The following is a 26397-nucleotide window of genomic DNA, read 5'->3' as shown; positions in this document are numbered from 1 at the left end:
GGCTGAGACCATTGACCCAGGGATCCCTGGTTATTGTTACTAACATATTGTATCGTGGGAAAACACACATACGCAAGCAGGGCTCCCCAGAACCTCTTTGAGGACAAAGCGGAGTGCGGTGGGCCGGGAGGCAACAATGCTAAGCTGCGTTGCCTTCAGCTAGAAAGGCTGGGTCTCCTGGGCACAGGCAGTGGCATGACAGGGGCTTGGATGCTTGAAGTGAAGCCATTGTTGGTGCAGGATGCTCATTTGAAAGGAGAATGCCTCACAGGAAAGAGAGCCAATTGCGTGTGGGGGCTGTTGCCATGGTGCTTTGCTATTGCTTTAACATGCTGTACTTGAACTTCTGGGAGTCCAAGGGTGGGGTAACAGAGAGGAGGGAGAAGAAGGGGGGTGGGATGGGCCTAGGAAGCTCACTGCATTAGGGCTCTGGTCTTAGACTTTCCTCTAGCCTGTGCTGTCTAATGCTGACACGGGAAAGGGGGCGGAGGAGGAAGGGAGGGAGGGAGGGAGAGAGAGAGATTGAGAGAGTCTACAGGAAGGGAATGACTTTCTCAACATGTCCTAGATTGCTAGAATGAAATGAAAATTAATTTAACTCCTAGATATTTCTAACATGAATTAGAAGATGTTTAACACTAAAATACCAAAACAGCATAGTCATTCATAACCCAAAAAAATTCACCATGCCTGCAGCAAATGATAGCTTACGTTTCCTAACACATTCCAGATCCTAGATTGAAAAGGTGAAATGTGTTTAATTCATTTGTCGAATGCAATCTAATATGCATATTAGTGAGCTGATGCAGTGGAGAAAATGGCATTCTGCAAATGATTTTTTAAATGAAGTGTGTGAATTGTATTCCTGTTTGATTGTGAAAGAAGGCTGAATGCATCGGCACACACTGTTGGTGTGCAAAAAATCCTCCAAAAAGCTAGCTTTTAAAAAAGTACTTGTGTTCTGAAAGCCTAGTCTGAAGACAGCCACAGTTCTAACCTGTTCTCAGTTTTTAAAAAATGTTTAGGAAGTAAATGAATCCAATGCACCATCACTTTGAAAACGTTAGAGTGGCTGAGTGCAGAGAGGGCGGTCTCTGCAGTGGAGAGAGGGTTAAGAACACCTAGTTGAAATGGGGGAGGGTAGGGACTTCGGATTTACTTAAATATTCATGGGGCTTCCTCCTTTTTAAAAGATGGCTGTGTTTCCCAGTCTGGCAACCCCACAGGAAAGAAGAATTGCTCCTTCCTTGCAGAGTTCAGCTGAGCAGGACTAATCTAGAGTGGAAACCCCTTCGGCCACCAGGACTATTCATAATTCATAAGGGCTGCAAACCAGCCAGCTGAATACATTTAGACAGGCTCTTGCTCCTTCGTGCAATTCCTGATTTCATTACTCTCTCTGCCAGGAAAGAAGCAGGGAGCGTAGGCTTCTTGTAAGAATGGAGTGTGAAGATGGGCTTTGTTTGGATTAGGAAATGCCCTAAATTTTGGAGACTTTGTCTTTTATAAGCTTTGATTATTTTACCACTGAACCTGCAAGGCTTTCCCCATCCTTTCTCGGGACTGCTCTCTCAGAACAGTGAATTCTTTCCAAGGGATTTGTGGATTGTGGCGAGGAGAGCTTTCCAAAATGCCTGAGGCAAACTATTTGTTATCTGTATCTTGGGGTTACATCAAGGTGGGTTAATTTGATTCTGTTATGTGTCTTTGATAGAATGTGAAACATTTACATCTGTACGCTTTCTGTGAAGTAGCAAACATCTGTAATGATTTCATTTGTGTTGTCACTGAGCCCACTGAGGCTGCTTAGTGTAAAATAATAGCATGTTATATTACATTGTATGTAAATAGACTGTGCTGTATTTTAATGCTATTCTCTTTATGCAGCTCTATTTGTAAAGGATGCATCTTTTTTTCCTCAGTTTTCTCCTAAACTTTTTACATATATCTCCTCTCACATGGTATTTTCGAGTTAATTTCCAATAAATATATTTTAAAAGTTGTTACATTTTCAAGTGAAATTATCATGACTTCTATTAAAATCCCTTTTCCTACGTTTGCGTCTTCAAAAGAAATCAGATGTTAATTCTAACAAATCTTAAGAAAACCTCTTTTCCCTAAGGTGACGTTGGAATGATTTCACATTAAGGAGGCTTTGTACTTTGCAGAAACAGTATCATTTATTTAATGATACCTGCTCCTCCAATCTCTTGGTTCTTAGTAAAGTTGAAAATATCTGAAGTGATCATTTGCTATTTTTTTAGGTGGTTAACACATTTTTCTTCTTCACACAGTTCAAGAGAATGCTGAACCGGGAGCTGACACACCTCTCAGAGATGAGCCGATCAGGGAACCAGGTTTCTGAATACATTTCAAATACTTTCTTAGGTAAGATATTAACTGGGAAACCTGTTTCGTAATTGAGATTTTTCAGTATTAATCTCTGCAACCCATCAGTGACATCCCTGTGTGAGTCTGGAATGGGGTGAAGTTACAGAAAAAGCCATTTTCAGTAAGAACTAAGGACAACATTTAAGGTTAAAAAAAACTAGCAGAAAGATGTTACAAACAGAAGAAAAGATTGAAAATACCCATCAAAGACAGAAGGTTATTATAGGCTAATTGTATTTCTTTGAACCTCAGGTCACCCCTTATCCACCCACCCCCTTCCATCATGGCCAAGACATCTGAAAGGTGGGGTGGGGGCGGGTGTTCAGTCATCTAAATCTGAGGGGCCACCCTATTGGCTCTTTTGACATGGTATTCTTTAAATTCTGCCAATAAGTGGGCTTTGAGCAAAAGATTTCCTCTTAGGTGGTTTGTAAGAGATGTGGTTGGAGAATAACTGTGTGGTGATTTGGCCCAGAGGAATAAGCTTTGGAAATAATTTGATTATTGCTTTGCTGAGTTATTTCATAAAGATAAATGGAAAGAAAAGAATGTTCACATCTCTGAAAGATTTGGCTTTCTGCAAGCTGCATCCTTATCTTCCCAATCTGATGTTTTGATCTATTGTGCTCTGTTGTCACATTGCTGGTATTTAACTCATGACACTGACAGAAAAGATTTGCATCAAAGATCCTCAACTACTGTCAGGCATCCTGTGTGATACTAGGGATTTCTGAGCTCATGTTTAAAGCCATTCTATTGTATGGTGATATAGTGACCGTATTTGGATTACTTTTTTCTTTAATAAAGATATGTGGGATAGGCGAATCTGTCCTTCAAGGTAAATGGGTAGCATCTAGATTCTGATTCTGTTGACTTTCAAATACTGCTGAATTATGCTCCTTTACCGAACTCCACTATGCAGGGAAATGACCCATTCTTACAGCTGAACATCACACCTCCCTTCTTTTTGGCATAGCTACACATCATTAAATCCATGAACATTTGCTTTGGGGCCTTATGGAAACACACACCTCTTCTGGTTTTATTTAAAAAAAAAAAAAACAAAACAAAACAACTCAGTCCTGTTTCTCTAATGCCAGAGCAGTTTCTGCTGTCAGCCAATCAATCTCTGATCAGCCCAGTGCAGAGCTCAGGGCAGTGCTCTGCAGCGGACGGGCAGAGGCACGATTAACAAGTGCTTTTCCAACTGTTTCCAGTATGTGGGTGCCTTCGGCACCTGGTTCTCTCCAGCTGCGGTTACAACACTTTGGTCAAGGAACAAAGGAGAAGAATTTTCATATATCCCAGCTCCAAGGAGACCTAGCATCTAAGTGAACACAAAGTGCTATATACTGATCCTTTTCTTATGCGTTAACCCCCTTCATTCCTTTGAAGACAGTCATCCTCCACTGTCCATTTCAAATGTGCTCTGCTCTGTGCAACACCCAGTTACAGTCGTACATTCTCCAGGTTAATGACTATGGGAGAGAAGAAGAAAATCTTGATTAGTGCAAGAACTCATTTTTGTGCTCATAAACATTGCATTTTAAAATGCGAAAGCTGGGGTGCCTGGGTGGCTCAGTTGGTTAAGCATCCGACTTCGGCTCAAGTCATGATCTCATGGTTTGTGAGTTCGAGCCCTGTGTCGGTCTGTCTCTGTGCTGACAGCTCAGAGGCTGCAGCCTGCTTCGGATTCTGTGTCTGTGTCTCCCTCTCTCTCTGTCCCTCCCCCGCTCACGCTCTGTCTCTGTCTCCCTCTCTCTCAAAAATAAATAAACATTAAAAAACTTAAAAAAAAAATAGAATGCCAGGGCTTATCTGTCTTCTCAGAAGAGACTCTCAGGACTGGAATAAGGTGGCATGAGCCCTTTGTCATCCGAGACTGTGCAGAGGCAGCTGTCTTACACTTGTAGTCCCTTTCACCATCAGCTTGCCAAGGAAGGCAAGAATTGTTCAGCATACTAATCTTTCTTATCATCGTAGGCTATTAAGTGAGAAAGCTGATAAGATATTAAAGATGAGCTCTCAGGATCAACATTGTGTGTCTCAAGAACAGGCAAAGGTCAACTCTCTCTTGAATATTTCATTTGCCATTTGGCACATCTGTTGAGGAAAAGCAATTTTTGCTTCTCATTAGTCCAAAAAATTAAATTATCAAGAACAAGTTGTTGGGGAAGGTGTTAGAATCTCAATTCTTATAGACTCAGCCTTAGGAAGGTGTGTGTGTGTGTGTGTGTGTGTGTGTGTGTGTGTGCAAAGTAGACCTGATCAAACAGACCAGACAGATTAAAATTTTAAATATTCTTGGGAAAATATAGGGAGAAAAAAATCAGTCATATAAACAAAGATACATTATTTGCCTCATCTTACAATGGGAGCACTGGAATAGATGGCATCCAGATCCCTTCCAACTCTACCATTCTAGGACTGTGCTACAGACTGAGTCTTTCAGTTCTGTTAAGACATACCTGGCAGTCTGGATTCTCTGTAATAGACTGTAGGCTTGCAATTTGACAATCCCGAAGAGCAAACAAACCAGACTTGCTTCCAAACTGCAAATGCAAGACATGGAACTCTGAATCCTGTCTTGTGGGTGAATGTCCCTGGAGAAGAAGCATGAATGCATCTTTCTTTGTAAACTGTCAGATCCGCAAAGGACCCTCATGGCCTTGTCGTCCAATTCCCCCATTTTACTAGAGAGAAAGCGGGCTCAGAAGGGCAAAGGAACCTAGTCAAGATTACCTGGCTATTCTGTTCCTGAGCCAGAGCTAAGGCTTTGCCCTCTTGACTCCCAGACCTAAATACCCTGTCACTTCTTTAACTAGGAAAGAAGGCTGTTAGGAACTCAGACCATCACGTTTAAGGGCATTTACATAATAGGTATATTCTTTTGGAGAACAGTCTGTAGGAATCAAGATTGTTGGACCTAAAAAATAAAATATGTTTATTAACAGTTCCCAGTAATATAAGAGGGTCTTATCAGAGCACGGCAACCATCTTAGCAAAATATGAGAAGACCTTAGCGCTTTAAGTGAAAATTAAAGAGCATTATTACAGTAAGAGTCATTGAACATTAAAATGCATCATCTGGGAAGGAGGGGATCCCTTACTCCAGTGATCTGTGAAACTTGTGCTGTTTCCATCTAAAGGACGGTGTCTAGATGGAGGAGTTGGAAGGCAGCAAAAGTCCATTTTCCAACCAGGCACTTACTGATGCTTATAGGATCATGAGCTCCAGGTTGCTTGGAGAAGTGAGAGGAAGTGAGACAGGAACTACAGGGAGGAAGCGTAGGTAAAGCAAGATATCTAGATATGATATTATAATTTAGTAAATATTTTTACAAACAGAGAAAAGTCATTCTTTTAAATCCCCTACTGTGTCTCAAAGAGTAGAACATGGAATTTCAACGATGCAAGGAAAAGAATTTAGAAATTTTGCATGATTAAATGCTGTGCTCTAATAAGAAAAACACCTCCAGTTATGCCATTAGCAGAGTTTTGACATGACCATTTTTTGCATCTGTTGTTTTTTTTTTATTTGTTTTATGCTTATCCGCTATTTCTCCACTGTATTCTAACTGTTCTGTAAGTGTAAATTCACTGTGTTTATGGAGATTCTTTAAGTCTGTGTTTCAGGTTATTTCTACATTACACCGGCTAAGCTTTTAACAGAGGAATTCAGAATAGGAATAGGGAAGCCTGTCAGTTGTCCCAGTGCCTGTACAGGGAAACACCCATTAGTGTCAAGTTGGTGCTATCTGTGAATAATGACTTTCTTCTTTATTGTAATGTTCCAGACACAGTAGTGGTTCAGCTCAATTACTGGCTGCTGCAAGGAATCTTTAGTTAACACAGGGGAAAGCTGCCGGTCCCACTAGAGCTTTTTACATCTGCAGCAGCATAGGGAAATCTAACAGTCTCTTTAATCAGACATGAGGAATGGCAAAGCACTGTCGTCGGGAAAGGCACGGGCTATTGTGGCCTTTCGTTCTAGCAAGAAGTAGTAATTATTAGGAGTGAAGTGACAGAGAGAAAAGTAATGTCAAGAATAATATGATATATAGTGGGTTTTTTGCCAGAGATTGTGAGACCAGAAAGAAATTTGTAACAGGAACCTCAGGGCCTGGGTTCCATGTATGCTATTAAGTCACTGTGTCTGGAACTGAGTAATTGCAAAATAAATATCTGTTGAATAAATTGCCCTTTGAGCTTGGGCAGATTGCTGACTTCATCTGAAAAGTGAGGGTGTGGGATTATTATTGGTTCCCAAACCTGGCTCTGATCGTCAGTGTCACTTAGGAAGCCTTTTTAAAAATACTAATTCAGTAGGACTGGGTGGGGCTCATATTTTTCTAAAGTTCCCTGGGTGCTTCTGATGCTGAACCAGGTTGGAAACCCCTAAACCAACTGAAATGACCACTAAAATTCTTGCCTAGGCAAAAGTCATAGACAGATGAGTCTAGGAGCTTCTGGCATCTGAAGATAATAAGGGGACACTAGGGACAGAGAATACCTCTGCTCCCGGTGTTGATGCGTCCATGGCACTGCTTCTGTCTCCCTGTGCTTGCTTTGCTTTGATGAGTTGTCCACGGGGCCCTGGAAGCAGGCAGAGGTCTCTGGGGAAAACATGTGACTATGCCATCATCTTGCAAGAGTTGAAAGCAAATAGTCTGGGTCCCAGCATGCCATCTGGAACCATGTCATTTTCAAATAGAGAAGTTGTCTTTGTCCTCATTTTTACTGTAACAAGCAGAGATGGATGCAGGACCTTGGGAAAGCTGCATTAACTCTTTCAGCCACAGGGTGTCATTTAGTTCAATGAAGTAGCTGTTGAAGCAGTTTAATAAATTACTGCCTCAGTGCACACACAAGCATCCCTGTGGCCTGAAAGAATTTGTGCATTTTTTGGAAGTACTCAGGATAAAGGCCCCTGTGAAGTGAAATGGAATATTCGGTTGCTGATACTTTTAATAGCATGAAATAGAGGAAAGAACCTCTATAGGAAGGTAGATGTTTTCGTCGCTAATCCTTCCTCTGCTATTACCTTGTTGTAGCAGAATTTTTTTTTAATGATTAAATGAGGTCAGCATAAATATTTAACAAGCATAAATATTTTAATAAATCTAATGTCTGTTATAAACGAGAGGCATTGTTTATTATTAATTAGTAGAATGAATACAAATAAAGCATGAAGTAAAACTGATATAGTTTTCCTCTAAACCTCAAATGGTGGTGTAATAAGCCAATGTTTAACATATTTATTTGAAGATTACAAACCATTTGTTTACCTCACTTATATACAGCTCATCTACGCTGAAATGATGTCATATCCAGTTAAAGTTGTGTGGGTTTTTTAAATTAAAAAAATTAATACAAATATAATCAAATGAGCAGAACATAAAGTTTTTATGCACCTGAGTTTGGCTGCATGAACCTTTTCTATTATACAAACATGTAAGTTATTTACTTAAAAAATTGACATATAAATACTGATGACCTCCCTTGAAAATATAGAAGTATAATTCTAAATTACACTACAAATAGAAGGTATGGGATTGAGTCCTGCCTCCGCCACTGCTCAATTTATTTAGCTCCTCTAGACCTCAGTTTTCTTAGCAATAAAACGGAGCAAAAAATTCTATTTTCCCCATCCACCCGATGGATTGTCCTGGAGATCAAGTGAGATAATGTATGGCAGTCCTTTATAAGATGTAAAATCCATTACAGGACATTAGAAGTTATTTTGCATATTGTAGTGGGTTCTCATTGGCACACGTGGGCTGAAAACTGTCTCCCTTTGTTGCAGACAAGCAGAATGATGTGGAGATTCCATCACCCACCCAGAAGGACAGAGAGAAAAAGAAAAAGCAACAGCTCATGACGCAGATAAGCGGAGTGAAAAAACTGATGCACAGTTCAAGCTTAAACAATACAAGCATCTCACGCTTTGGAGTCAACACAGAAAATGAAGATCATCTGGCCAAGGTATGCATGAGCTGGGGGTGTATGTAGTTCTCTGCTCTCCAGCAGGCGGCTGCCCAAAACTATCTACTAGAAAACAGCAGTGATCATGTTGGCTTTGTTATTAAATTGGACGATAAGAAGGCCGGTGTGGCCTCTTTGTCCATTGCTGGGCACCTAATTCAAGACCCTTTTTCTACAACAAAGGACCTTTTATTTTTTTAATTCTGAGCTGGATTTGTAAATGGAAGTTCCTCATGAATGAGAATCCTACTGAAGACACACAGGGAGAATCCATAGGGAGGCCGCAGACAGGATTGAATTGTCCCAGAGGACAGATCCAGTACTATATGCCAAGGACTAGTTGAAGAATCTGCACTGATTGGCAGAGCCAGAGAAGAAATGAGAAAGATTGATAGCACTGACTCAGAGCCCAAACCCCACTGTGGAGGAAGGCACAGAAAGAATTCACCCGTCCCCCAGTGGGGCGCCTAAGGTGACCCCAAGCTCATCTTGGCCTTGTGACACTAGGCGATGACCTTGCTGTGAGCAAACAGACATTCAGTGAGACTTTCTGAGAGATACCATTACAGCAAGGTTGATCTCACACTGGGGCAAGCCCCGGGGGAGAGCCTGGATCCCTTATTCCGGGCAAGAATTCAGAATGGAATAAATTACTCCTTTAATCATAATCTTGGAATAATCCCACAACACAGGACTGAATAATGTTTCTCCCAGGTCTATGTGTAGCCCAAGAGCTCTAGATGGAATAATCCGCGGTTGGCGTTTTTCATGACCTTTTACATTAAAGTCGGGTTAACTTCTGCACATTCTAGCAGCTGACTCTCCCGTACCTGGCCCTTTGTGATACTAACCAAAGGGCAAAGCAGTTCCCCTGAGATCGTTTTTTAGCTGTTACTAATGGGCCAGTGATCAGTGAAGAAGAGAGACAGGGAAATGGAGCCAGAGGGACTTCTAGCCACTTGCAGCTGCCTCTGAATACAGCTTGGTTGAGGACTGATGTGGCAAATACAGGTCAACAACTAAATCTGTAAATTAGACACACACTCTCCTTTTTCTGAAAAAATATACAGAAACATGTAACTAAAATGTAGAGGGCACCCAACCTCCTAGGCCATTCCATCTTCAAATCTTCATGCAAATAGAATACTCTAAATAGACACTCTAAAGACTTAGCCAACCATTGTCCAAAAACTAAATAAAAATAATGACATATGCTGATAAAACTGTACTTATTCCTAAATTCCTCTAATTTTGATCATAGGAGCTGGAAGATCTGAACAAATGGGGCCTTAACATCTTCAATGTGGCTGGATATTCACACAATAGGCCCCTCACATGCATCATGTATGCCATATTCCAGGTGAGTAAAAAGGAGAGAGTATTGCTTATTCAATTAGATGGCTCTTAATGATTTTTTTTTCCATCCCAGTTTACTTTGACTTTTCTTCATTTTTGGACATCCACTTATTTATTTTCTAATCCATTTTACTACATAGGAAAGAGACCTCCTAAAGACATTCAAAATCTCATCTGATACATTTGTAACCTACATGATGACTTTAGAAGACCATTACCATTCTGATGTGGCGTATCATAACAGCCTACATGCTGCTGATGTAGCCCAGTCAACCCATGTTCTTCTTTCTACGCCAGCATTAGATGTGAGTAGTTGTGATCTGTTTTGCATAACTGCCCATCCTCTTTAAAATACAAGCTATCCAACATGTAATATATTTACAGAAATAATTGCACCTGCTTGAACTGGTTCTTTATTATGTATAACATCTATTAATTGGGTTACTAATAACAACGAAAGGCATTTCTACTCTGCTTCCCAATATCAGCGTAACCCTCTCTTTACATCTCTCACAACTGAAAAATTATTTAATTGTTAAGCAATTAACAGGGTGCTTTATTTTTTATTGTATCTCCGGTATCTGATAAGTGTCCAGTTCATCATCTAGTATGTAGTATATCCCCAACATGCATGTACTGATCTGAATTGCCCACACCATCCCAAGCACTGTGAGAGATAACACAGAAATATAATATAAAATGTCCTACATTGTTCCTGTTAGGTATAAGCATCCACAGACTTATCCTCCTAAGAATTCATAAAGGCAATTCTATGAGCTTTTTGAAGAAAAAGTAACTGAATATCTAGAAGTAAGGATTTAATAATGCTGAAGCAAAGAGTACCAGTGTTCCCTTTTGCTAGACATCTTGCTAGACAGTGGCTGTGGCTCCTTTCTTCGTAGATTAATGCATTTTCATACCCCCAACATTAGCAGCAATGTGCCCAGCAGACCATGATCTTCCTTGACAAACAGCAATGGTAGTCAGATACCTCTAAACTGTGCAGGCTCAATGCAGGAGGGGACTTGCCAACCCCTGTCCAGCCCTACCTACCTTGACAGATTCGGTTTGGAAGGTAAAGAAAGATGAAACTGACTACAAGTCTATTGCTTGGGTTCCATATTTCCTGAGAAAAGAAATCCAAGAAAACTTGGGGAAGTGACATAGAGCTAAGATTGTTTTATCCCCTAAAGGAGAGAAACAGTATTATTTTTATGTTATGTATAAGGATTATAGAGTGGGCCAACACGTTTTTCAACTACCCACTGTTATTGATAGGATATCTATTGTGTAGCCAGAAATTGACCACAGGGACCACACATGTTTAGAGAAGGAAGAGCTCAGTGGGTCTTTGAGCAATTAGTCTTCACGGAAGAGGTGGAAGCTGAGCTGGCATTTGTAGGATCAGAAGATTTAAGTAATCACAGAGGATGAGGAAAGATATTTCAGCCAGAGAAAGACCATTTAGTCAGAAGGAATATATACCTACACAAATAGTAGGTTTAAATTATTGTGTACAAGTCAGGGCGGAGGAGGCTTCAAAACATGGCAAGAAGGAGTAGAGCAGTGGGGCATTCAGTTTTACTTCTTAAAATGTTCTCAGATCTTGCCCGTAGTAAACAATTACTGGATAAGAATTGAAGGAACGGATGGAAGAATGAGTGAATATATGAAAGCATCTGATCTCACTACAAATTTAGCTTTGGGAAATAACTTATTGCCAATCTTATGAGCTTAGAATTTAGCCTTTCTTCTGTAAGTTACTGAGCCTAAAAATATGAAGGTTGTTATATGTCAGAGCAGAGCCAGTCTGACTTGCTTCTTTGACTTCTGTGTGCTTGTGTTACATAAGCGCCATTCTGCCCTACCACTTATCCAAGAAACAAACATCAGACCCCATCTGAAGCATGGTGCTAAGGCCTTCCTACAGGCTTGATGTGGGTATGGGCTTCAGCCATTTTTCCTTTCACATGATGATGGATAGAATCTACATTTATTTAATGTATTGAGACATTACATAAATCAGCAGACAGTCCTCCCAGCAAGAGTGAAATGCATACTTTAATATGAAGCTGAATAAGCAGGATACAGGCCAATGGGATACAGAGTTAAATGTGCTCGTTTTGCTCTGCAGGCTGTCTTCACAGATTTGGAAATTCTGGCCGCCATTTTTGCAGCTGCTATCCATGATGTTGATCACCCTGGAGTCTCCAACCAGTTTCTCATCAACACAAGTGAGTTCACTACTAGAACAGTCACTTGAGATGATTGTATGATTCATTGCTTCATTTTTCCCCCTAATGTTTTCATTATGGATGACAATAAGGGTAATAATGAGGTGATCCTCCATTCCACTCAAGCCAGTCAGACCTTTCCTGGGTACTGTGTCCAGTCCGGCAACACAATATTTGAGCTGCGTGGAGAACTTGGAAAGGGTCAGAGGGGAGCCATAAAAAGTACTCAACATTTGGAAAATATAATATGTGAGGAAAGAGTAACAGATGTGGAATTATTCAGTAAGGACAAGGAAAGGCTTGGGGATAATGTGATAATGATTTTCAGTATTATGCAGGGCTCTCACATAGAATATGGTGACCCACTAGCGTCCCTCTCTACTGAGGAAGCAGGCCCAAATATTGTGTCTGAGCATGGGAACCTCTAAACAGAAATAAAACTAAAAGGAAGCACTGGAATGCTTGGTTTGTAGTAGTGAAGATTACCCCAGTGACATTTAAGGCTGGTCCAGCCTTAGGACCTCAAGCTGTACTCAGTGCTTTTGTCATGCTGAAAATACTTAGTATCCATGGCAGTGAAAATCCATGAATTTGGGGCACTTGGGTGGATTGGTCAGTTAAGTGTCCAACTCTTGATTTCAGCTCAGGTCATGATCTCACGGTTCATGAGATCGAGCCCCATGTAGGGCTCTGTGCTGACAGTGCAGTGCCTGCTTGGGATTCTCTCTCCCTCTCTCTCTGCCCCTCCCCTGCTCATGCTTGAACCCTCTCTCAAAATAAATAAATAAATCCTAAAAAATAAAATCCATGAATTTTCTCAGCTAGCGCACTGTTTCTAAATGCTAAAAATGCAAGTACTTTTTCTTCTGAGAATATTGGTTATCTAGTTGTGGTCATAATTAACATCAAGTGTTGATGGTTTTATAGGAATGTTTGAGCTACTTACTATGTAAGAGTCTCTGTCCTACTTTATCAGAATATCTGTATAATCTAGGCGTAGGGTAGATTCTTTATTTAACCTTGTTTTTCTACTGAAAGAATATAAACTTTGGGCAACTACCTGGCTGCTGGATTGTATCAGCTGACATAATGTGGTGTCACAAATCAAACCATATACGGGCCAGTTAGCTTCACACAGAAAAGTGGTATTTCTGTTACAGCCACCTACAACACTAGAGCCCACAAAACCAGTTTGCAGATCTGGGATTGATCCCAGGGTGAACAGGGCAGAAATGCTAAAATGACCTCATATGTCCTACCGTCCATTCTGAGACTGTCAGGCAAAGCACACAGTTAAAGCAATGGTATATGAGTGACCACATCTGCAATTAGGAACCTATTGCCATCACTTGGCTATTATTATTTATTAAGAGAAAATGTTCCTTTCAGAATTTGTTGACCATATTCTCCAGTGCAGACCATGTCTCTGCCTAATGAAAGATGTCTATGACTCTTCTGCATGAAAGGCAGGCTGGAAGCTATAGTTTAGGTATGCAGATCTTGCCATTTCTGAGATATAGGGCCAGAGGACAGAAAATCTGACATCAAAATTGTTCTTGAAAATTATTAATGTTTTGTTACCATGTTTGTAGAAAGTTCCAAAAAAGCTAAGTTATTTGGATAAAACAAAATTCCACACTCACACTATTAACATCTTTGAAAATCAAAAACTCACAATTGACAGAACTGCGGAACCTACAAGAAAGTGAGATAGTTTGAAAATCCTAATGCATTTGATAAAGTTTAGTAGCATTCAGTTTATTCTTTTCCAAAGCAAAAAAGTGTGTGAAGACATAAAGGAAACTACAAACTGAGATAAAAATATGCCCTTACCTAATGTTGAATTCTTCATCTGGAGTGAAGAAGGAGAAAAAGAATTTTAAAATACCATGAATTTTAGTCAAAGAGAAAGCTTATGCACCAATATCTATGACAAGCATGATTTGCTTGGGAATAGGCTACTACCTTTTGGAGGAGGAAACTGTGTCTCTGATGAGAAATGACATGTGAATCTTGGTTCCTAACACTTGGAGAGAACTAAATCTGATTTCACGCTGAAGTAATGCCAACATTGGAATTATACCCCTTTGTTCTTAAGTCATCCTTTTTCCTTGTTTATTAGATTCAGAACTTGCTTTGATGTATAATGATGAATCTGTGTTGGAAAACCATCACCTTGCCGTGGGTTTCAAACTGCTGCAAGAAGAACACTGTGATATCTTCCAGAATCTCACCAAGAAGCAACGCCAGACACTCAGGAAAATGGTTATCGACATGGTAAGACTTCCTTTCTACATCCCTCACTTACTTTTCCCTGCCAAGGACAAGAAACTCCATTCTCTTCCATGAACTGAGTTTATTGAGAGTTTCATTTTATTTCTACCCTAGGTGTTAGCAACTGATATGTCCAAACATATGAGCCTGCTGGCAGACCTGAAAACAATGGTGGAAACAAAGAAAGTTACAAGTTCAGGTGTTCTTCTCCTGGACAACTACACGGATCGTATACAGGTATTTGATGAAAGCCTTTGATTTAACACAAAGCCAAACCAAACTAAATTGAACAATTAAAAAATGAAACCAAACGTCCGTTCAGTTAGTCGCATATCTGGTTATTATTGCAACTTGGACTTACTTTAAGAACAAGGAAAATGGACATTCAAGCGTATCCTCTAATTTATGAAGAAAAACATAACGCTATTTATTGAATTTCTTAGTTCTAAAAATAAATGGCAAAATTCATTTGTAATAGGGGATACGTGACTGCTGAGCCCAAAAGCTCGTGTTTGGATATAAATCCCATTGACTTGAAGATTGTTAGGTCTGTTTTGATTATACAAACTGCCATCAGCTGGTCTCTTTCCACAAGTGGAAAATATGAAGACATCTACTTTTGAGTAATTCTTCGCATTTTTTCCAAACTGGGGAAGGGAAATGATGGCAGCATTTGACCTCTAATGTCCCTTCCAGTTTTTACATTCAATGACTATCAGTCTGAGAAGACACACATTTTCCCTTTCGGGACTCCTGTGATGGTAAATAACCAAGTCTGGCCAGCACCATTGTAGGACTGCTTTTTTGGTGTACTCACCACAATTATAAGGCAACTACAGTGTTCTTGGGTTGGGTACCAAGTGTGCTCGTACAAGAGGAACGAGATGTTCTGGTAGTATTTACACCTGATTTTCTGGGATTTCTAAAACTTGATGATTTCAGGTCCTTCGCAACATGGTACACTGTGCAGACCTAAGCAACCCCACCAAGTCCTTGGAATTATATCGGCAGTGGACAGACCGCATCATGGAGGAGTTCTTCCAGCAGGGAGACAAAGAGCGGGAGAGGGGAATGGAGATCAGCCCAATGTGTGATAAGCACACAGCTTCTGTGGAAAAATCCCAGGTATCTAATATGCAATTTTCGAAGTTTCTGTGAGCTCTGCAGGTTGTAGAACTGGAAGGTTCTATCAAATTCCTGAAGCTATAAGGAAGCAACTACCCATTTAGTTCCATTTTACTCGTGACTCATTTGCCTTCTCCATTACACTCAGTTTCACAGGGTGGAAACAAAGCAGTCCTCAGAAACCCGTCAAAGTGTGGTCTGTGTATCCTCAAGCAGTTTAGGGAGTTGTCTATGACCTGAACTCAGAGCTACTCAGAGCTACTACCTCCCCACACCCATCTCTCCAGATTTCTCTTGCCCCTGTCCTTATCTAAGAGCTCTACCCTTCATCCTTGCTTCCCCCACCCTGGGTCTGCTGCCCCTCCATAATCAAGTGCACTGTCAAGTGTGGATTTCATTCTACACACCTCTTCTACCTCACAGTCGACGCCCTGTCCTGTGTCCCCTTCCAAGGTTGCTTCTCCACATCTGAGAACATGTTGACATCTTCTGATCGTGTCCAGAGCTACAGATTCCCTATGTGCTGAGGACTAGGGACAATATGCTGGAGTCTAGAGGATGCAGAAATGCCTCAGATACCTCTAGCTGCAGAGTGTATAGCACCAGAAGTATCGATATCCCCACAAAGGCTTCAGGACCTGCTGAAATGTTGTGTTTTTCAGAGCAACAAATGACCTGAGCAAGGTAGTCATGTTTGAGAATGGGTCTATAGGCTATTCAAGGTCTTTATCACAAAAACATTAGGAGGGCTTTTTGTTAGTGTGTATCCTCTTTCCCCACTATCTGCCACCCCCCAATTTACACATACTTGTAATATCGATGCAGAGTTCCCTTGTAATTATTATTTTGCTGTTTCTTAAAGAAACCCAGTCAAATGAGTTTAACATGCTCTAAAAGGCTAATATACTCTAAAAATGCATGATAATATTAACTTATCAGGGCCAACTCAAATCCCCTAAAGCCTTAATTAGAATAATGAGTTAATTAACTAGAATAATGCCTGTTTATTATCAACAGTGGTGTTTTATATTTTTATGGTGTTCTATGTGATTTTCTACACATTTCCCCCTACGTGGTCCTATTTGAACCTCCAAACAGCTTTGTGAGATAGAGCAGCTATTTTCCCAGTGTATCAGGTGGAGAAGCTGTCCCCTGGCTCATTTCACCAGCTCTTTAGTGACCCAGCTACCCTCCGCCCAGAACTCTTTACTCTCCATCACTGTAGACAGGTCTCCCTGTTGCCATGACATCAAGGCCCACTCTGGTGTTTCCCGCAGATGAGCTCTAGCAAGCATTGTCTGAGTAGTCTGGCAATAAAGCCCTTGACTAGGTGCTCTTGGGATTTGTAGAGCTCTCTCCGACCCAGGGCCTAGGAAATAAGTGGCTAGAGGCTAGCTTTCAAAAAAAGTGGCAATCATTTAGCAGAAGCAAAACAAATGAAGAAAGGAAATGACCGCACTGCATTTAGCTGATTCCATTTTCTCCATTGCCTTGAGCTTATTTTTTCAGGTCCCTGGAAAACACCTTGAAAATAGTCTCTAAAATTCATTAAATACACATAATGAAGTAAAAGGGAGGAAAAGGGAGTGAGTGGAAGCAAGAGAAATAACTGAATCATCTGCACACAAGTTCACGTAACTAATGCAGATCAGAGATGTCCCAACTTTGGTGTGAGTTATGTTAAGATTAGGGAAGCACCAGGGAGGAGGAGGAGATAGATAGGTCGATAGATAGATGATAGATAATGATAGATAGATAGGTAGATAGATAGATAGATAGATAGATAGATAAAAGTTGATAGATATAAATAATAGGTACATATAGATACAAAAGAGTCACATAGGAACTTTGATCTATGAGATGATTTGCCAAAAAACAGAATGCTGTTAAAGGAAAGGTTTCCAATAGTGTGGAAAGATAGCTATATCGTGTCCCATGGGCACGTAGAAGTTGCTCTTGCTCATTTACCTCGGAATCTGGACCCAGCATCTCTCCAGTTCCCCAGACCAGGACAGGGGAATTCCATTCCCTCATTCAACTTGTGCCTATTCTTTCTCACAACCTGCCCCCACCCCCAGTGTTTCCTGTTTGTCCGACAATGGAGAGGTCAGCATAAGGCCACTGAGCCAGCTCATGCAGGATGCATAGCCCCTGTGTAAACCATAACAGAGCCATAGCCTCATATTTATTCACAGGAACACTAGCAAAGGAACTGCTTAATTGTTTTTATTTTCCCTCCTTTCTCCTGATGGAAGTGACTATACCCTGTGGGATCTAAGACAATTGCAGACATGTCCACAGAGGGGATCTTTGTTTGTTTAGGGTCTTGAAGTATCTTCAGATGTTTTACCATACTCGTCTACAAACAAGAGCCTTCCACTCTGAGAAATTTCAGAGTAGTCAGGGGCTGTCTCCCCTTCCTTTTGGAATAGCGGCATATTTTAAATTTATCAGGAAAAGAATGTCGAGTCAGAACTCATTAGACCTGGAGCTTCCTTCTTTGTGGAATGACTCACAGAATCCAAGTAGTGACAAAGTCATTCCCAGTCAGGGTTACATCCAGACTTCTTATCTGGCACACGTGAAAGGAAAAGTAGTCAGTTACAGTGAGACAAACACAGGCTCTGGGATCAGACAAAACTGGGCCTAAGTTCCAGCTCCACTGCTGAAGCTAAGTTCTAGCTCCTCCAGGCTCTGTGATCTCTGACAAGATATTTCATCTCAATGAGTGTTAGTTTCCTCCTTTGTAAACTGCGGGTAACAGTACTTCCTCTGTGGACTTAAGAGCGATAACTTGGATATTAGATCCAGGGGAGGGTGTATCATGTAGTATATACTGAAATACAGAATCCATTATTATTGATCCCCCTTGGGTTGTTGTGGCTCTTTCTTTACCTAGAAACCGGGATAGTTTGTTAGGTTTTCAAGAGTCCATCACAATAACTGGGGTGTAACTTTGTTTTCTTCCAGGTTGGTTTCATTGACTACATTGTCCATCCACTCTGGGAGACCTGGGCAGATCTGGTGCAGCCTGATGCCCAGGACATTCTGGATACGTTAGAAGATAATAGAAACTGGTATCAGAGCATGATACCGCAGAGTCCCTCCCCACCACTGGACGAGCAGAACAGAGACTGTCAGGGTCTGATGGAGAAGTTTCAGTTTGAACTGACCCTTGAAGAGGAGGATTCCGAAGGCCCTGAAAAAGAGGGAGAGGGTCACGACTATTTCAGCAGCACAAAGACACTTTGCGTGATTGATCCTGAGCATAGGGATTCACTAGGAGGGACTGATGTAGACATTGTGACAGAAGACAAGTCCCCTATCGACACATAATTGCCTTCTCCGTGTGGAGATGAACATTCCACCTTTGACAAGCATGCCAGCTGTATGGTAGGGCCAGCCCATCACGGGGGCCTGGGCCTGCACGGGACAAGGGCCATGTGGCCTTTCCAGTTACTTGAGTTTGGAGCCAGAACGCGAGACCATGAAGCAGATAGCAGTTCAGAAAATTCCACGGCTGACTTGCCTTGCCTGCAAGCTTAGTGGAGAGCTGAAGCTTTATCTGGTACTGGAGGCCAAGATCAGATCCTGAGTAAATGGCTTGAAAATAGAAGACACAAAACTGAGAGATTTTTCTGCACTAAGTTTTGGGAATCTGTCCCCTCTAGTGACTGAACTGACTGATTAATAACTTCATTTATAAATCTGCTCACCTGTCCCCTTGTCTGCCAACCTGTGTGCCTTTTTTGTAAAACATTTTCACGTCTTTAAAATGCCTGTTGAATACCTAGGGTTTAGTATCAACTTCTACACAGATAAGCGTTCAAAGTGGACATAAACTTTTTTGACTCTTTCTGGGAAAAAAAAAAAAAAGGAAAGCAAATGGTCTTCCTTCTTTCTTGGGCAATATCTTTCACTTTCCTACAGTTACTTTTGCAAATAGAAAGGACACGCTTCTAACCACATTCTACTTCCTTCCCTTATTGTCCCATTCAGCTTGACGGTTGCCCGTATAACTTATCTCTGTTTGCCTGCTTACAGCAGTATTTTTTCTCCTCTTAGAACTTCACTTCTTGTGCTGCAAACAGAATAAAGTGAGCAAACTAAGAGGTAGGAAAGGGTAATTGTGTTGTTCACAGTAACAGTCCGTGTAAAATTCAGCTCCGTTAGGCAGCGCACCGTGTTGTGTCCTGAACCCCTGGGCCGCTGGGTGCTGCACGGTCCCCATCCTATCCCCTCCCCCCATCAGTCTCCACCCAGTTACCCTGTTTTCAATTGGATGCTGCCGTCTTTCTCTTGCACTGCCTTCTGCGCTAACACCTCCATTTCTGTTTATAACAGTATATTTATTACTTAATGTATATAATGTAATGTTTTGTAAGTTATTAATTTATATATCTAACATTGCCTGCCAATGGTGGTGTTACATTTGTGTAGAAAACTCTGCCTAAGAGTTGCGACTTTTCTTGTCACGTTTTTGTATTGTGTATTATATAACCTGGACATCGCTTAAGAGAGACATACGACCCCTTCCCCAGTGAGGACATTCGTGGGCTTTTATTCAGAAGGTCTGCCCTCTTCCCCATCTGAGTTGCTAATACTGCACAACCCCTTTGTGAACCAGTTTTGGAAACAGGATTCTCACATTAGATACTAAATGGTTTATACTGAGCTTTTACTTTTGTATAGTTTGATAGGGGTAGGGGGCAATGGGATGTAGTTTTCACCCATGTTCTATCCAAATCTGTGTATGCATGAATTGGGTTATAACTGGGTTCTACTATAATTGTGGCTTTGGTTTAAGCAGTAACACTACATTTGCTCGCAGGTGGTTCTTCTGAGTGTTCCCAAACTACTGACTTTGAAAGCCTCTTGCCTGCCATTAAGCAGGAATGTCATGTTCCCATTAATTACAAAAAAACACAATAAAACAATGTGAATTTTATAATAAAATGTGAACTGATGTAGTAAATTATGCAAATGTGAAGCTTCCGATAACACTTGTTAGGCCTCATACTGACTTCAGTCTCCGTGTGTAAAATATATTTCATGCTTTCAGTTCAGCATTGTAACTCACTAGTTAAAGAAATGGCACAAACGTGCATGACCGATGGGTTTGTATGTCTATGAACACTGCATTATTTCAGGTGGACATTTTATTGTTTTCAAAAGTTTCTCACAATGTATGTTATAATAGTATTATTATTATTATTATATATTGTGCTCAAATGCATTCGTAAGAGACTTTTATATGAAAGTGAATAAACAAAAGCATGATTAGATTAGACTATAGGCCCAATTATTTTGTGGTTAGTTCTGACCTATTAAAAGCAGATCTTTTTTTCTCTTCTCTCCTACCATACCCCACGAAGAAAACCAACTACTTTGCCTGGCCAACCCCGCAACTGAAGTTTCAGAATCTGTGTCCAAAAAGTCCCCAAGCTTGGAACGTTTCACGTTTTCTTAGCAAATATCCATGCGGCTCAATGATGCGGGAAGGGAGGTGGTAAAGAAAACCACTTTAAGAATCTGAAGAGTTTAATCCACTAGATGAATAAAGGGACTCTCCAGCTTGGCTGGGTCCTCCAGAAAAATGAATCATAGAACCAGAGAACATTAGCTTCATGTCTTCAGATGGTCCCACTGATTCATTTGACGAAGAATCTGAGGTCCAAATAGTCCTCTTCAAGCACCATTGACAGAGTACTTGTTGACTCTCAGTGGTCTTTTTGACCATTCATGGAGTCTCCTATTGATCATATGGTTATGTTTTTCTTTATGGAAAGAGCTATATAAATAGCATAGGCAAAATACGTAAACACTTTGTTGAAATTTTTAAATCAGCTTTAAAAAAATTTTACCCTGGGATGCCTGGGTGGCTCAGTTGGTTAAGCGTCTGACTTCGGCTTAGGTCATGATCTCATGGCTTGTGGATTCAAGCCCTGTGTCCAGCTCTGTGCTGACAGCTCAGAGCCTGGAGCCTGCTTCGGATTCTGTGTCTCCTTCTCTCTCTGCCCCTCCCCTGGTCATGCCCCCCCCCCCCCGTCTTTCAAAAATAAATAAACATTAAAAAAAATTATCCTAAGAAGTATGTGTGTGTGTGTGTGTGTGTGTATGGTAAGGAAGGCCACAAATAAGAATCAGTGGATAACGCATAATATTTTAACCACAGGGAACTGGCTTGTGAACAAGTAAATGGATCTGTCTAGAAACATTCCACTCAATAACCTGAAATTAGTGAATTTCTTTACAAAGACAAGACACGCCAACATTGCAGAACCAGTCTGCCAGGTTGCAGAGCTAATGTGCATAGCACTTAGCTACCATCCCTGATTTCTGATTCCATCACCATCATCTCTGAGCTCTTACAGATTAAGTGACAAAGTGAATCGGTTAGCATAGTCACAGGTGTGACTTTTATAATGTTTATAGCTATAAATATTTATAAATATGCACAGGCATGTTTTCTACAGAGAAATGGGTTTTAATCCTTGCTGTAAATGAGAATCACTTGGGGAATACTTTTTTTTTTTTTTTTTACTATTAATGTTTGGGCCTCACCCACACTCCCAGATTCTGTTTGAACTGGCCTTGAGTACAGCCTGGGCACCAGATTTTTTCTGATTCTCCCAGGTAATCCTAATATGCAATCTAAGTAGAGAGCCACTGCTCCTGAAGAGAGGGCCATGCTTGTGGCTAAAGCTTTTTGTCAGTCTGTTCAAGGTGCTATAATAAAGCACCACAGACTGGGTGAATGAACAACAGAAGTTTATTTCTCACAGTCTGGAGGCTGGTCCGAGATTAAGGTGCCAACATAGTTAGGTTCTGGTAAGGGCCCCCTTCCTGCATCATAGCCGCTACCTTCTTGCTGTGTCTTCACTTGGTAGAGAGGGCTACAGATCTCTCTGGACCCTTTTATTATTATAAGGGCACCAATCCCATCCATGGGCCCCACCCTCATGACTTAAGCACCTCCCAAAGTCCTCACCTCCTAATACCATCATCTTTGGGAGTTAGGATTTCAACAGATAAATTTGGGGGGAGGGGCAGACACAAACATCCAGGCCATAGCAACTTTCTTTGACTGCAACTATCTTCAGATACTGTGCATCCACCATGGCCAGATGCCAGGTCAGGTACATAGATGAGACCAGGCATCAGAGATGAGTAACACAGAGCTCTACATTCCAGGAGCTTGCAGTCGGCTATGTTGCTCACCATCTGCCGTGCAGAACACAAAATCATAATTATGTTCTCAGGAAAACCACAATGAAGATAAACCTAAAAGAAAGTTAATCATCTGGTTCTAGAACATAGATAATAAACGTAACCATTCTCTTATCTATGATGGCATATCAGTGTTCCTGATTGCAGGGAGCAACTGCGAAGCAGAAATTACTATGGCATCTTTGCCAAGGCTGAGGGTGATACCTTAGTACTTACCAAAATGTGTAGGCCAGTTTATAGAGTCAGAATTCCACAGCGTGGCCTTCCCTTGGTATTTTCCCACAGGCTTATTGTGACATGTGTTGGAAGTCATGGAAATTCTCAGTCCACTGAAGGAAGCCTAATGGAGTTCAAGTGAAAAAGCATGGTTTATTTCATGGATTCTGGAGCCAAGTGGCCTGGGTTTAAATCCTAACTCCTCCATTTACTAGCCACACAATCTTAGACAAGTCACCTACTCTCTGGGTTTCAATAAAATGGGGATTATTCATTTGTCAGGTGGGGGGTGATAATTCCAGGACTTTCCCACCATTCCATTGCTACTTCTCTGAGTGCATGTCTTAGTTATTGATCAAATCAATGATCATGAGCCTTAAAACCCATGAAATCAAGGTAAGGCAGGAAGGCTGGCAAATTCCCTTTATAAACCCAACATTAATGCATCCTGTACCCCTTAAAAAGGATTAATCAAGCTGGTTATCTCCCACATTCTTCAAGATTCACATCAGGTGCCCTCCTACAGGAAGCTTCTTTGATCCCTAAGGTTGGAATAAGGACTCTTGGGATGCAGAAGCTCCTAGAACATCCTGTGCTTTACCTGTGTAATTAGCTGTGTAACCTTGAGCAAGTCACTTAACCCTCCCATGCCTTAGCTTTATCATCTATAAAATAAAGATAAGAATAATACCTAGATTATAGTGGGTTATGCAAGAATTACATGAGTTGATATACATAAAAATCTGAAATATTATAATTATGAAAACCTAACGCTACTAAAGTCAAGTTTTTCTCTTTTCCAAAATACTGTAACTCAATGAAGTCAAAAGCTGGAGCTTATTCCCTGTTAAATTTCCAGCGTCCAATCCAATATCTGAAACAAATATGCTTTTGTCAAACTGTACTGAATCAAATGGTTTTATGCAAGGGTAAAATGCAACCTCATGCTTTTCAAACCAAAAAATAAGGTGTTGGTCTCTGACTCCTGGAATGATAAAGCCATATAATTTCCTCAGAGATCATCTGGTCTACCCCTTTACTTTTATAAAGAAACTGAGGCTTAGAGATGGCCAGTGACCCACCTGAGATCAGTGTATTAATGTTGTAGAGCCTCAGTAAACAAGTACTGCAAACCAGGGGTCTTAAACAATGGAAATTTGTTGTCTCACAGTTCTGCAGGCTAGAAGTCCAAGGTTATGGTGGTGTCAGGGTCAATTCATTCTGAGAGCTATGAAAGACAATCTGTGTATGCCTCTCCCCTCACTTCTAGTAACTGGGGGAATCTGACATTCTTGGCTTGTAGATGCTGCACCCTAATCTCGGCCTTCATGTTTACATGGCGTTCTCTGTGTTTATGTGCCTGCACCCAAATTCCCCCTTTTTATAAGGACACCAGTCATATTGGGTTAAGGGCCCGCCCTACTCTGATATGACTTCATTTTAACTCATTATATCTAGAACGACCCTGTTTCCAAATAAAGTCACATTCTGAGGTATTGGGGGTTAGGACTCCAACATGTAAATCTGAGGGGGGGATATAATTCAACCCCTAACACACAGTCACTCACCAGAAGTTTTCCTAATTTCTTAGTTGTCTTTTGGAAACATCATGGGGTTTGGGAGCCTTAGACACCCATTCAACTTCTCTGCACCTCAAACTTCTCTCTAAAATCAGAGGAAGAGACTACATGTCTGAACAGGTACTACCTAGCTATAAAAAGTTTAATGCTAAAAAAACTGTTTAATGCTTTATACCAAGGCATTTTTGTTTTCTTAAGGTCTTTTTGAGTTCTTCAAATGTATTAATTACTTAATTATTAATTATTTCCTTTGTGTAGCTAGATGCCACATGGAGAAGAGAAAGCAGGACCTTGGGGTAGTAGGAAAAACGTAGCCCAGGGGTTAAAAGCTTAGGCTCTGAAGGTGAACAGATCCCAGTTCAAATCCCTGCTCTTCCCCTTCCTAGCTGTGTAACCTGGGACAAACACTTAACCTCTTTAAGCCATAGTTCCTTCCTCATTAAAATGAGGAAAATAATAATAACCCTTTTGTGAGGTTTCTGTAAAGACTAGTGAACGATGCATAAAGCATCAGTGTCAGCCGTTATACTCAGATATCAGCTAAGGCTTCATTCTTTCCACAAATATTGATAAAGTGCAAATTATGTGCCAGATACTGTGTGATGAGCAAAATACACAAAATCCCTGCCCTTAGAAAGTTTGTATTTTTTAGTGAGGCAGGAAAACCCGAAGAAACAAGAAGAGAAATACTACAGTATCAGGTTGTGTGATATGTTGCTACAGGGTGGGTAAGTGACAGTGGTTTGAGAACAATGGCTCTGGAGTTCCACAGCCCAGGTTGGAATCCCAGCCTCACACCTTGTTAATGGCACAGACCAGGGTACAGCAAATACAAAGTGTGCCTGTCAACTTCAAAGAACAGCAAGAAGGCCAGGAAAGGGAGAAGAGTAGGAAATAAAATTGGCAGCCAGGTCACAGAGAAGTGTTAGGCTCTTATAAGGACCTCTCAAAGTCCTCGGAAGGTTTTGAGCATGGGATTGATAGGATCAGATCTGTATTTCTAAAAACTTACTGAGACCCATTAGAGGGCTACTGCTATCATCCTCTGAAGTGTCAGGAACTTGATAAGATTAGCCATGGTAGAAGTGGTTGAGACTTGGAAGACGGGATATATTTTCAAGGCAGAGCCAACAGGACTTGCTGATGGATTTGAAAATGGAAGTCCAGGAAAAGGAGTGAGAAAGATCCCAAAGGTGTAGCCTGGGCAATCCAGTTAATGGTGGGAACATTTCCTGCAATGAGGAACATTAGAAGGGGAACAGATTTTGGTGGGTTGGAGGTGCTTTTTGGTTATCCACGTGGAGATGCTGTGGAGGCAATTAAGTGTATGAGTCTGAAGTTCAGGGAAGAGGTCATTAAAGTCCTAAAGTTATCAGTGAATAGGCTCCCTATTTAACTTATCCATGTGGACTGTTTCACCCCAAATCAATCCTGACCCAAAATATGGCCACTTCACAAGGTTCCTCGAGAAGTATGCCCATACCAAGAATTTTGTGATTTTATAGAATTTTATAGAAACAGTAGTTGGGTCTGGGGAGGGCACGCTCAACAACACACTGCTTTCTGGACTCTGTCCTTTAACCCACTGAAACTCCCTCTCAGGAGCAAAAGCAGTTATTTTTCCTGGCTGTTGCACCACTGTTAGCATTCATCTTTTGTTGATGGGGTGTGATTTGGAGGAATCTCCCTTCAAAACCAAAGAGCTTCTCAATATGTTCTTTGTGCATTATATACATTGCTCTCCCAAGAGAAATTCAGATGTAAGAATCTTTCTCCATCTCATATCTCTTCACCCCCCAAAATGGTAGGTCTCACAAACTTTCTGAGAGTGAGGATAAGGCAAAGCTCAGGTGTTTCCTTATGGCCCCAACCTTGTCCTTGTGCCTGATTTGCACTGATGCTTGAGCATTGCCCTCTGGCTCAAGTGAGTGGCTAGGACTTGGGCTCTTGGGTAGTGATCTTAAGTCCTGTTTTCTTTCCTTCCCTCAAATTTTGCCCCATCTCTT

At 41.0% G+C, this 26397-nt stretch overlaps 1 protein-coding gene across 6 annotated transcripts in view; it reads left to right on the top strand.

The window, feature by feature from the left end:
• Positions 1-20655, top strand: part of PDE4B (phosphodiesterase 4B) — a 537685-nt gene extending 517030 nt beyond the window's left edge. For 5 of the 6 annotated variants that reach the window (XM_060625541.3, XM_060625542.3, XM_060625543.3 and 2 more), the window contains 9 exons: positions 2295-2388; positions 8198-8376; positions 9638-9736; positions 9873-10037; positions 11867-11966; positions 14089-14243; positions 14355-14477; positions 15183-15365; positions 18336-20655. In XM_060625541.3, the coding sequence (XP_060481524.1) occupies positions 2295-2388; positions 8198-8376; positions 9638-9736; positions 9873-10037; positions 11867-11966; positions 14089-14243; positions 14355-14477; positions 15183-15365; positions 18336-18701 (1464 nt within the window). In that variant the 3' untranslated portion in view covers positions 18702-20655. Of the gene's footprint in view, positions 1-531; positions 1679-2294; positions 2389-8197; positions 8377-9637; positions 9737-9872; positions 10038-11866; positions 11967-14088; positions 14244-14354; positions 14478-15182; positions 15366-18335 lie in introns of those variants that run through there. The other variant, XM_060625546.3, reaches the window with a different exon arrangement.
• Positions 20656-26397: the final 5742 nt, after the last annotated feature.

The sequence above is a fragment of the Panthera onca genome, chromosome C1 (assembly GCF_046562875.1).
Source record: "Panthera onca isolate mPanOnc1 chromosome C1, mPanOnc1 haplotype 2, whole genome shotgun sequence".
NCBI lineage: Eukaryota > Metazoa > Chordata > Mammalia > Carnivora > Felidae > Panthera > Panthera onca.
Note: the sequence above shows the minus strand (reverse complement) of the source record. Positions and strands in the feature narration are given on the sequence as shown.